The sequence below is a fragment of the Cyanistes caeruleus genome, chromosome 2 (assembly GCF_971803275.1).
Source record: "Cyanistes caeruleus chromosome 2, bCyaCae1.hap1.1, whole genome shotgun sequence".
NCBI classification, from domain to species: Eukaryota; Metazoa; Chordata; class Aves; order Passeriformes; family Paridae; genus Cyanistes; species Cyanistes caeruleus.
In genome coordinates, this window is record NC_141702.1 from 864,743 (window position 1) to 876,883 (window position 12,141).

The following is a 12,141-nucleotide window of genomic DNA, read 5'->3' on the forward strand; positions in this document are numbered from 1 at the left end:
CCCAGGAGATGGGGCTTTATTTTGGTGGATGTTTATGGAAAGGCAAGGCCTCGGTTCCAGCCACAAACTGGATGCTACTGGCCAGACTGGGAGCTCTGGAGGCCACGGCACAGAGGTGAAGGCAGCAGGAATTCCCCAGCACAGAGCCCCCAGGCCCAGGCTGGTGTGGGACGGACGTGCCCAACACACAGTGGCTGATAAGGCACTTGAAATGACTACAAGCCATGAGGCAACCTGCTGCCCCTCTCCTTTCCTTTCTTCTTTCCTTCCTTCCCTTCCTCCCCCAGGAGATTTGGAGATTAACCTATGCAGAATGGGGTGCTGTGGGGAGCCGGGGCCTGGCTGGAGGAGCTGTCGGGGTGTCACCAGGCCACCTCACTGGTGGAATTTCTTGCTGGGGCTGCTGGCGTGGTCCAGCAGGAGCTGGCACGGTGTGAACTGGCTGCCGTACACGGCCTCGTACTTGCGCAGTTTGTCCACGAGCTGCCGGGCGCCGTAGGAGTCTGCAAACCTGAAGGGACCTGTGGGGACAGGGCCACAGTGGGGACAGGGACACAGCAGGGACAGGGAAGGAGAAGCACCAAGGTGTCTGGAAGGGTCCCAGCATCCAGAAGCAAAGGCTCTGTCCCATTCATCCTTCACAAGACCCCCTCAGTCCCTCATCAGGGGAATGCAGGACTCTGCTCCTGGCTCACCTGAGCTGGGCAGAGGCACTTGAGTGCTGGGGACAAGCTGGGACATGGATAATCATGGAATCAAGAATGGTTTTGGTGGGAAGGGACCTGGAACCCCATCCAGTCTTGCACCTGCCATGGCAGGGACACCTTTCACTGTCCCAGGCTGCTGCAGCCCCAGTGTCCAACCTGGCCTTGAGCACTGCCAGGGATCCAGGGCCTGCCCACCCTCCCAGGGAACAATTCCTTCACAATCTCCTGTCTAACCATGGGAAATCATCCTGTCCCTTTGTAAGAAGTCCCTTGAGGCTGCTCCCTCAGTCTGAATTTGGCTCAAGGAGGGAAAGCACCAGGCACATGGCAGAAGCACCACTTGGGGTCCAAGAGCCCTTGGTGAACTCCAGCAACAGTGGAAAGAGACAGCATCAGAATCAAGAAATTATTTAGGGTGGAAAAGCCCTTTGACACTATTGAGTCTAAACATTCCCCAGCAGTGCCAAGACTACCACTGCCCCATGTCCCCAAGTGCCACATGCACAGGGCTTTTAAATCCCTCCTGGCATGGGGAGTCCACCCCTACTCTGCACAGCAGTGCCAGGGCTGGACAGCCCTTTCCATAAAGGAATTATTCCCAATACCCAACCTACAGCTTCCCTGATGTAGCCTGAGCCATTTCCTCAAGGCTGCAGCTCAAAGCTGGCCTTCACTCCTGCCTTGCCAGATGGCTGCAGCCCACGGGGAGCTTTGGAGCCCGAAGCCCAGCCCAGAGCACTCACCTCCCAGGCAGGGTGGGAAGCCCAGGCCGAAGACAGCCCCGATGTCCCCCTCCACGGGGCTGCTGAGGATGCCCTCCTGCAGGCACATGGCTGCCTCGTTCACAAAGCGCGTCACCAGGCGCATCTGGATGTCCTCGTCGGAGCAGCTGCGGGACACAGGCTGTGAGGGCTGGGCAAGGGACAGCACCTCAGGCCAGCACAGGTGGGACACAGAGCCAGCCCAGGGAGTGTCCCAATCCACAGGAGGATCAGGGCTCCGTGACGTGTCCTGAAGCAGGCACTCAAAACCACAGAATGGCTGGGGCTCCTCTAGTCCAACCTCTGTGCCCAAGCAGGGATTCCTGGAGCATGGCACTCAGGATTGTGTCCAGATGGATTTGGAATATAAGTGAGGGCTTGATCAGCCAGTGTTCAGCAATGTTATGGAATCCCAAAATGGTCTGAACTGGAAGGGACCTTAAATCCCATCCAGTTCCACCCCTGCCATGGCAGGGACACTTTCCCCTGTCCCTGGTGTGTCCAAGCCCCATGCAGCCTGGCCTTGGGCACTGCCAGGGATCCAGGGGCAGCCCCAGCTGCTCTGGGCACCCTGTGCCAGGGCCTGCCCACCCTGCCAGGGAACAATTCCTGCCCCAAATCCCATCCAGCCCGGCCCTCTGGCACTGGCAGCCATTCCCTGGCTCCTGTCCCTACAGCTCTTGTCCCCAGTCCCTCTCCAGCTCTCCTGGAGCCCCTTTGGGCCCTGCAAGGGGCTCTGAGCTCTCCCTGGATCCTTCTCCAGGTGAGCACCCCCAGCTCTCCCAGCCTGGCTCCATGGCAGAGGGGCTCCAGCCCTGGGAGCACCATGTCCCTTAACAACACCTCTGCACCTCGTGCTGCTGCTCAGAGCACAAGGAGCTGGGCATGAGCCAGCCCCAGCCTTGCTTCACACACAGGTACTCACACATCAGGATTCGCTGGCACCCTGAACTTCTCCAAGATCTCATCCATCCCAGAATTCACGCTCCTGTTCTTCACTCCCTCCTGGTACACATAGAAGCCTTTCCCTGCCTTGCGACCTGCGGGGATCAAAGCAGACAAGTCAGCTCCTGCCACATGTCCTGTTTCCTCCTGACACCTTGGATCTTGTTTTGTGCCTTGTTTTGTTTTGTGCCTGCTGTTCCTGCTCCTGGAGCTGATCCTCCCAGCACTCTACAGCTCAGAGCACACATCTGCTGTCTCAGCAGGGGCAGAGGGAAGGCACCCTGCTCCACCTGACCCCTTGGCAAGATGTGCCAGGTCCTAATTCCTTCTCTAGGTCCAGAGGACCAACAGCACCCCTGCTTCTGTGGAAGGGATCCCTGCCCCATTCCCAGGGGAATGTTCTCCCACTGTTCTTGCCCAGGGCAGGAGAGGCTGATGGATGCTGGTGCTTTCCCTGGAGCAGAGGGAACACCCTTCAGCTGAAAACACCTTAGCAGCTCACCTAAGAAGCCTTTCTGCACCATGAGCTTGAAGAGGTCGATGCTGCCGCCTCCGAAGCGCTCGCCAAAGGCCTTGCCCAGGTCCTCGGCCACGTGAGTGGCCACGTCCACGCCCACCTCATCAATCAGCGTGGCCGCTCCCACCGGGAAGCCGAAGGCTGTGGAGATGGCATCCACTTTCTTTGGGTCAATGCCCTCCTGCAGGGTAGGAGAGGAAGGGATGCCATCATGGGATGAGGTCCTGAAAAGCCAGTCTGGGGCAGAGAGCCCAGCCCCATTAACTGCAAACAGGAGCCAAGAATGGGCTGGGGACAACCACAAGATCCAGGGCTGGTGACCCACATCCTCTGCTGTCCACACCCAGGCTGACCCCAGCCCTGGCCAAAGCAGAAGCAATTTCCATGACTGTTTGGGGGATGCTCAGTAGCTGACAGGACACTCACCTGGAGAACTCGGACCACCTCGGACAGCATCGGCCCCAGGCACCTGGTGGTGTAGAATCCAGGCCCGTCCTGGGGAAAAGCAGTGAAGCAGAGAGGCAGGTGAGCTCTTGGCAGCACCAGAACCGTGGTTCACAGCCCAGGCTGCAGCTCAGACACTCCAAACCCCATCTCCTACACTATGGTACTGACTGCTAGAATAGATTTGGGGTTTTTTTCCCCTGTAGAGCTCAGCACTGTTTGCAGGCTTCCATGAACTTACTCCCTGGAAGTTCCGTGGTCCAGAGCAGGCTACTGCTTCACCAAGCCCAACAGGCTGGTGAGGGGAAGGATAAGGCAGCTGTTCCACCTCTGCTGCTCCCCACGAAGTCAGGAAGCAACAGATGAGCTGCAAAGCCTCCAGGGAGGCAGCTGAGGTGGGGATGAGGCTCAGGGAAGCAGCACTGTGTCCCCACAGGTGTTTGGAGATGCCCAGAGCATTTTCTGACAAGCCAGTTTTCCCAGCACCACAGGAGAGATGTGCTCAGCTTCGCTGGCAACCTCAGGAATCAGGAAAAAGGCAGGGACACCTTCCTTTGTCCCAGGGTGCTCCAAGTCCTGTCCAACCTGGCCTTGGACAGTTCCAGAAATGGGGCAGCCACGGCTCCTCTGGGCAACCTGTGCCAGGGCCTCCCCACCCTCACAGGGAAGAACTTCTCCCTAATATCCAATCTAAATCCACTTTTCCATGTATTCTGCCCCTCTCCCTCAAGATTTCACCCAGGCAGAGGAGGGTTTCTGCTCACTGACCCTCTGCCCTTGCAGCCTCCCAGGGAGCTGAGGTGGTGACAGTCCTGTCCAGACTGTCCTGTCTGGGATGCCCTGGAAGCTGTGACGGGCAGGAGTGCCAGCTCCTCGTGCTGGCCCTGCATGTGTGCCTGCTGGCTTTCCATGGCTGCTCCAAGGGACATGTGAGGATCACCTGGGCACTCACCCCTTTCTGACCTTTCACTTCTCAGAGGAGTAGCCAATGCCAGTGTGTTCACAGACACATTTCACCCTCCCCTTAGTGCATGAAGCCTCCTTTTATTTATTACCCAGCCCCTGCTGTGTGCAGTGTCCCCTCACCTTCACCACGATGACCACTTTGCCCTGTTTGAGGCCGACAGCAACAGCAGAAGCTGCCGTGTCCTGGGAGGTTTTGTCTGTGGTGATGATTTCCAGCAGCTGCATCTTGTCAACGGGGGAGAAGTAGTGCATCCCAATCACCTGGCAGAGAGAAGAGCTGGCTTCAGACGCATTCTGGCTCCCAGAGGAATCAGCTGGGCAAGCTGAGTGCCGAGGGAAGGCCAGCATGGGCTGCAGGGCCCTGAGCACACTCTGTATTCCTCCATGACAGGAGTGCTCTCCAATTCCCTTCTCTCCTTGGTTTTCCCAAGGACACAGAACATGCCCAGGACACCTCCTGCCTTTGAGGATTAAAGTACAATTTTTACAGGACCGCTTCATAGTCTGGCAGCCAAATCTGCCTGGGAGTCCCTGAGCTCATCCCCAGGGAAATGATGGGCATGGTGTGAGCTGGAGGGGCACCTGAGCTGGCAGGGCAGCCCCAGCAAGCTGCTGTGTCTGCTGGGCTCAGACTGGAGCAGCACTCAGGGAGTCCCTGCATGCTGCCTGTGAATGTCTTTGGTGAGGAAGTGAATTAAAGGATGAGAAGGCTTCTATCCACAAACTCATTACAGAGGGAAGTGTAGCTTTCCCCCGGGAACAACGTTTAAGTGGAGATTATCTGGCTGTGTGCCTCACTTTCTGACTGTGACCGTGCCATCAGCGTGTCACCTTCACGCCTCCTGGCAGTCACACATGGCACCAAGCCCTGTGTAAGTCAGAGGCACCTTGCTGAGTTGCAGGCTGCAAAACTAATTAAAGAAAATGCTCTAATTAGTTAACTGACTTCCTATGAGTTTCCCCATAAGAGCCATTGCACAGGCAATTTAAACAGCAAGAGGATGTTATTTGCAAGGATGAACAAATGAGGCTCAGTTGGCAATCTGGATGCAAGAGAGGTCCCACAGCAAATGAGGAAGAGGCTCAGCAGGGTGACAGGAACCTCCAGCAGGTCACCTCACACTCACAGGCACCACAGGTACTCCTGACAAGGCAGTCCACTGCTGCCTCAGGGCTGTAGGGATCAGTGCTCCTGCTCAGACGGACTGAGGCTGGAAAAGCCCTGCACATCATGGAGTCCAGGCTTGTCACCAGCCCAGAGCACTGAGTGCCACATCCAGGAATTCCTTGGAAACCTCCAGGGATGGGGACTCCAAAGTCCCCTGGGCAGTCCCTTTTGATGCCTGACTACTCTTTCCAGGAAGAAATTCCTCCTGATATCCAAGCTGAACCTGCCCTGGAACAGCTTGAGGCCATTTCTTCTCATCCTGCCCAAGCCTCACCTGGCTCCAACCTTCCACAGCTTCTCTGCCCCCATGTGCACTGACACTTTCTGATGTGTGCTGACCTGCCCCAACAACATCACCCTTGGGGTGAATCCACCTTCCCCTCCTTCCCACCTACCCCCAGAGCTCTGCTCAAAGCCTGCACTGGGAGCAGAGGATGAGCTGTGCCAAATCCTGAGGAGGGAGCAGAAGGTCTCTAAAACAAAGCCACCTCGCCATGGACAGCTCTGTGCACACATGTCTGTGGGGACTCACCTTCTCAGGCCTCTTGCTAGCAGCAGCGATCTGGCTGATGGGGAGGGCAGAGGTGTTACTGGCAAAGATACAGTGAGCAGGGATCACCTGGGAGAGAGACAGGACAGTGAGCAGGGATCAGCTGGGAGAGAGACAGGGGACAGTGAGCAGGGATCAGCTGGGAGAGAGACAGGGGACAGTGAGCAGGGATCAGCTGGGAGAGAGACAGGGGACAGTGAGCAGGGATCAGCTGGGAGAGGTGGAAGGGGCTGTGTCAGCACACAGAATCCAAAGCTGGATCTGGAGTGTGACATGCAAAGCCCTGGGAGATCAACATCAGGGAAACGAGGCAAACTGGGTTTTTGCTCATTAGGAACTAACTGGAAAGCAGCAGTTCAAGTCAAGCAGCTCTGACTTGCCCTGACCTCTCCCCATGTCTGCAGTATCAGTCCCAGCGGTTCCATGTCTCTGCCAGGCCTCTGCAGCCACAGGAGACCCTGCAGGGAACACCCCTTTCCCCCAGTGTGCCCTTGAACTGAACAGAGGGACAGCAGGTGGAGGACTGCCAGGTGTGGAGATACCAGAGGACATCACTGTCACATCAGTGTCCTCAGACAAATGGAAGCTTTTTTTTAAGCACTCCCAGGATTCAGGGAATGTCAGAACTGTCCCATTCAGCTACCAGATCCTTATTGAGCAGGGAATGTCCCCAGTGAACAGAAAGGCTGCCCTTGATGCTCATCCATGTCTTGGTGTAACTGATTGGTACCAAGAACCCAACTGCAGCACACAGGGGAGAGGACAAAGCCAGCAGCACAGCCCAGGAGCTTCCACCACCCAGGGGCTGCTCAGGACTGATACTCACAGCCTCCACCTCCTTCAGCACTTTGTGCTTGACGTTGATGTCCTCAAACACGGCCTCGATGACCATGTCTGCCTTCTCAAAGCCCTTGTAGTCCAGCTGGCCCATCAGGTTGCTGAGGATGGAGTCCCTCTCAAATGATGTCATGCTCTTCTTCTTCACCTTGCTGTTCAGCCTGGGGAGGGACAGCTTTGTCACAGCCCCTCAGTGGACCAGCCAGGCTGCTGGAGGTGCACCATGGGAATCCCTCCTGCCTCCCTCCCAGACCTGGCACCCAAAACTCCATCTCCAACCCTACAGGACTGTCACTCTGTGTTCTGACCCCTCCTTCCATGTGGAAACAGGGGAGTTCTGCTCCCACAGCTCAGCTGAAGGTCAGTCACTGACATTCGTGATGGCACCCAGCTGAGTACTATTACTGCAGAGCCAGGAGAAGACAGAAAGAAACACAGGAGGAAAACCCTGGAATGCCTTCCCTGACATGGGCCTTTAGGCAGCCAGAATCACTCTTTCCTTAGCTCTAGGAGTTACTGCTGAATCTTAGGTCTCTGCCTACCCAAGGAGCTAAGGCTGAGCCACTGGGCCTATCCCACAGCAATATCCCAGCACACTGCAGGGGACAACATTAAAATAAAGCTTTGCTGTGACACTCCAGCAGAACAGCAGTGTCAGGAGTTCCTGATGCTGACAGCAGACGAGAACTGTGACTAAAGGCAGCACAGTGCCACCAGAGCAAATTCCCCTGAACTCACATACCCCTTGTAGACCTGCTGCTGGCCTCTGTCCAGACCCTTCTGTGCCGTGTCCTTCAGAAGGGTCTTGATGCCCTTATCCACGGAAACCTGGGCGATCCCGGCTCCCATGAGCCCTGCTCCCAGCACAGCCAGAGTCCTGCAGGAGAGGACCAAGGGGACACATTCAAAGCTGGACATGGCTGAATTCCCATCGCTGCTGGCAGATTCACACAGCTCCTGTCACCCACCCAGGCACCACTTGAGTGAGGCCACACAGGAGTGAGGCCTCCAAACCGCAGTGGGTCAGCCTCTGGAGGCTGGAAACCTCTGCTCTGCTGCACAGTTCTCCAGCTCACTCAGTTCCAGGAGCCTCTCAGACATCCTCCAACTGCTCCTTCAGGCATCCCACACTGGCACTTACTTGACCTCTTTCTGAGGTGTCCCAAACTTGTTCTTCTTGCAGTGCACCTGCCCGCGGTAGAGCCCCATCAGCGCCTTGGATTCCTTGGTCACTGCAAGTTGGCCAAAGCTCTGGAAGAAAGGGAAGAGGGATGCAGAGTTTGACATTCAACAGCTGTCTCAGAGTCAGCACATCAAAAACATGGCAGGGGGGGAGACAGGCACGGTGTGACTGCACAGGTGAGCACCCTGGATAGAAAAGGGACAAGGGACCACATCACCTCTGAGGAGAGGCACCTTCTGGGCTCAGCACAGCCCACCCTGCACCTCCTCCTCCTTCTTCCCAACAGCACAAGGAGCTGGAGCTGCTGGAGAATGCCCAGAGGAGGCCCCGGAGCTGCTCCAGGGTTGGAGCCCCTCTGCCATGGAGCCAGGCTGGGAGAGCTGGGGGTGCTCACCTGGAGAAGGATCCAGGGAGAGCTCAGAGCCCCTTGCAGGGCCCAAAGGAGCTCCAGGAGAGCTGGAGAGGGACTGGGGACAAGGGCTGGAGGGCCAGGAGCCAGGGAATGGCTGCCAGTGGCAGAGGGCAGGGCTGGATGGGATTTGGGGCAGGAATTGTTCCCTGGCAGGGTGGGCAGGCCCTGGCACAGGGTGCCCAGAGCAGCTGGGGCTGCCCCTGGATCCCTGGCAGTGCCCAAGGCCAGGCTGGACACTGGGGCTGGGAGCAGCCTGGGACAGGGGAAGGTGTCCCTGCTGTGGCAGGGGGTGGCACTGGATGATCTTTGAGGTCCCTTCTCAAACCATTCTGGGATTTGATGATTCCAGTTCCTCAGTGACAGGGCTGGATTTCCCTGACATGAGACCCTTCCTAACCATATGCATCCCACACTATTTGGGGCCACTGCTTCCACAGATCCAGGTGGAAGCACTCTGTCCTCGGGCTTTGACAAAAATTACAAACAGGTCAGTTCTCTTTGACAGCAGCAGCCCGACCCTATTTTCAGAGGATCACAGGCAACAAAATCTAAGGCCTGCATAACCTCCCAGCACTCAGAACGAATGTTCTGAGGAACACAAAGCATAAGCACACACAAAACAAAGAGTGAACCAAGCCTGCCAAGGAAAAGCAGGGAATGTGGTTTGGAGCAGGCTGTACTTTCCTTCACCGCTGCCCTGCAAGTTAAAATACCTGAAACAAAGCCTAGAAGAGAATCTGCAAACTCCTGTCCTGGGGGACAGAGGGAGGCAGTAAAAAAGCCACAACACTGACACTTATTATTCTTCAGGAGTTCTGGGAAGATCTCCATCCTGCTGCTGTTCTGGGGAAAAAAACCCCATTCATTCTTTGCTGTAAGGAACAGAGTATCCCAAGGCTTTTATTCAGCACCAGACCAAACGTGGGTGGAATGCACAACCAGCAGGCATGGGGCACAGCCAGAAGGGCATTGGTGAGGTGACAGCTACAGCTCAGACCAGACCTTGGCACCAGAAGGGAACAAAAGGAGTTACAAAGCACCTCAGGGAAGCTGGGGATAGATGGATTTCAACAGCATTTAAGGGACAATGACCTTGGGAATGACCCAAATACAGAGATAATCAGATGGAAATGTGGGACTGTAGGGGACTCGGTCTTGCAGTGCTCAGGTAACCCCACCTGTGACTCTGCACAGTCAGAACTGCCTCTGTGGCACCAGAAATAACAAATTTGAGCATAGCTGTGGCAAAAACAGGACTGGTGAGGAAAAAATAATTTGGGATAGATAGAGATATGGAGGGATGAGGATGGCTGAGGAAAACAAAGACACTGTGTGTGTGTGGAATAAACGGGTCACACACAAGCTGCTGGGGAGGACACCTGCCTGCTCCAGCCCTGGATCTGCCCACCACAGTCTGTCCTACACCCTCAAATTCTGTTCCAGTTTTCTCTGTGTCCCAGCAAAGATCAAGCAGGATTGGATGGTGTTTAGGACATGAAGCTCATGTGCCAGCATGGTCAGATGAGTGAGAGATGAAACACCTACAGCCAGCTCCTAGAGTAGGGTGAGGAACCTCAGCTCTGTTCCCTCATCCAGGAGGAGCAGCATCGATCACCCCCAGTGGCCCTGCCTGTCTGTGGTTTGTGTTGAGGCTCCCCTGGATCCCTGGAAGTGCCCAAGGCCAGGCTGGATGGGCTTTGGAGCAACCTGGGGTAGGGGAAGGTGTCATGGCCATGGCAGGGGGTGGGATGGGATGAGCAGCAGGCTGTGATGAACCCTTTGTGGGTAAACACAGATCCCCTGACCACACCAGTAGCTGACCCCTGCCAGGATCTCCCCTCCTTACCTGGGCTTCAGTGAGGTATCCAGCATCATTCCCCTGATCCAGACCAGTTTTTACGACCTAAGCCAAAAGCAGTGAAGACACACCACAGCTCAGTTGTGCTGTAAACACACACTTAACAGCATTCCCTGTTGTCTCCACGACCCCTCCCCAACATTTGAGCCACATTTCAGACTTCCTGAGTCCTGTCCCTGCTGCTCCCGGCAGAGCTGTGTCACCCCATCCTTCTAGCACAGGACAGGTGAGGAGTTGACCACCAGGTTCATTTTTAGCCATTCCCTGTGGTTTTAGGAACGGTGCTCCTGTCATGTCACTGCTCTCCGAATCCTTCACAGGTTTTTAGAGAAGTCTTGGCAACAACTTCAGTAGTGAAAAGTCATTTTACAATAAGGATTCATTCACAGTCTGTGTAACAGGATGTCTGTGTAACAGAGGGGATTAATAAAGTATTATGTAGTTAGTGCTGTGGAAATTAAAGCAATTTCTGTTTTTATGGTGTTGGACAGGTCCTGAACTCTTCAGAGACTGTAGAGAAAACCTGGGAAAACTGCAGCTGAAAGTCTCATGGATAAAATATTCCAGCTAAGCCTCCCCTCCCTTGGGATTGCTACTCTACCCCTTACAGGTACCAGTACCCATAAACTGGTGATCATATTTCAGGCAGTGATTCTGAATTCTACCCCACAGCCAGCACTCCTCAGGACTGATCTCTGTGAGGATCAGGATGTTTGCTTGACTCAGAGGAAGGATCACCTTCCCTCTGCCTGTCCCACATTACCCCACGGATGCAGCTGCCCTGCAGCTCCTTGCAGGGGGGTTACCTCGATGATCTTCAGAGGAGCAGGGTAGAGCCCTTTGGTTTGCTTTTGAACTTTGCTCTCCACTGTCTTGTAAACTTGCTGTCTGACGAAGGGCAGAGCCATGGCATAGTCTGTCAGCCCTGCAAGGTGGGACAGAACAGGGGTCAGCACAGTGCTGGTGCACAGCCAGCCTGCCAGGATGGGCTGCAGAGGTAAGGGAATACAAATGTCAACATCTGCACTAGAAACGTGCACCTAAAACCCAGGCACAGAGAGCAGGGGCTGCTCAGAGGGTTTCTGTGAATTATTCCATGGACAAGTCTCATTGAGGGCTGAAGAGTCCTCCTGACACAACTGGTGACAGACTGAGCCCTGGGAAGCAGAATTCCCACGGAGATGTCCCCATTTCTGGGGACAGCATGGAGCAGCCCCATGTACCTCTTCCCACTTGAGTTCACAAGCTTGGTATAGAACTTGCCACTAAAACACTGCAGATGGACAGTCCCTGCAGGTACCTGCTCCCTCTCATCCTTAGGGCATATGGCTCCCTTCCAGCCACCTCAGGAGCCACCACATCCAGCTCTGCAGGACAATGCTTCCTGTTTTCTCTACCACCCCACATCACTCAAGAGATGATTCCAACATGAGATAACTTGGTTTTGAAATGGAATTAAGTAGGAGCACAAACTCCTCCTGGAGAAGCCAAGCTGGATTACACTCATTGCTGTCCCTTGGGGTTTGTCCATGCTGACTTACTCTGCATGAGCCCTCTGGATCTCTTGGCAGACACAGTCTTGTTGGCCAGTCCCCTGGCAAAGCCAATGGCCACCTCCTCCAGGTACTCGATTGTTCTTGCTTCAGGAGTCTTCAATCCTGGCCCTGGGGGGAGCAGAGAACACAGCACAAGTTATCCCTGAGGGGTGAGGATGCAGGGAAACCAGACACAACGTGATGGGCCTTTGAACTGCCCCACTCTATTCCCCACTCCTGTTCAGCTTTTCTTGGTTA

The 12,141-nt window shown here is 55.3% G+C and overlaps 1 protein-coding gene across 1 annotated transcript in view; it reads right to left on the reverse strand.

The window, feature by feature from the left end:
• The window catches only part of HADHA (hydroxyacyl-CoA dehydrogenase trifunctional multienzyme complex subunit alpha), a 24,589-nt gene continuing 12,448 nt past the window's right edge, over window positions 1-12,141 (reverse strand). Inside the window, exons 8-20 of the mRNA XM_086875299.1 lie at window positions 11,890-12,012; window positions 11,155-11,273; window positions 10,337-10,393; window positions 8,037-8,146; window positions 7,638-7,772; window positions 6,885-7,056; window positions 6,041-6,127; window positions 4,461-4,601; window positions 3,357-3,425; window positions 2,916-3,111; window positions 2,394-2,508; window positions 1,451-1,596; window positions 1-521 (exon numbers count right to left, since the gene is read on the reverse strand). Coding sequence (XP_086731425.1) covers window positions 376-521; window positions 1,451-1,596; window positions 2,394-2,508; window positions 2,916-3,111; window positions 3,357-3,425; window positions 4,461-4,601; window positions 6,041-6,127; window positions 6,885-7,056; window positions 7,638-7,772; window positions 8,037-8,146; window positions 10,337-10,393; window positions 11,155-11,273; window positions 11,890-12,012 — 1,616 coding nt within the window. The 3' untranslated portion in view covers window positions 1-375. The remainder of the gene's footprint in view (window positions 522-1,450; window positions 1,597-2,393; window positions 2,509-2,915; window positions 3,112-3,356; window positions 3,426-4,460; window positions 4,602-6,040; window positions 6,128-6,884; window positions 7,057-7,637; window positions 7,773-8,036; window positions 8,147-10,336; window positions 10,394-11,154; window positions 11,274-11,889; window positions 12,013-12,141) is intronic.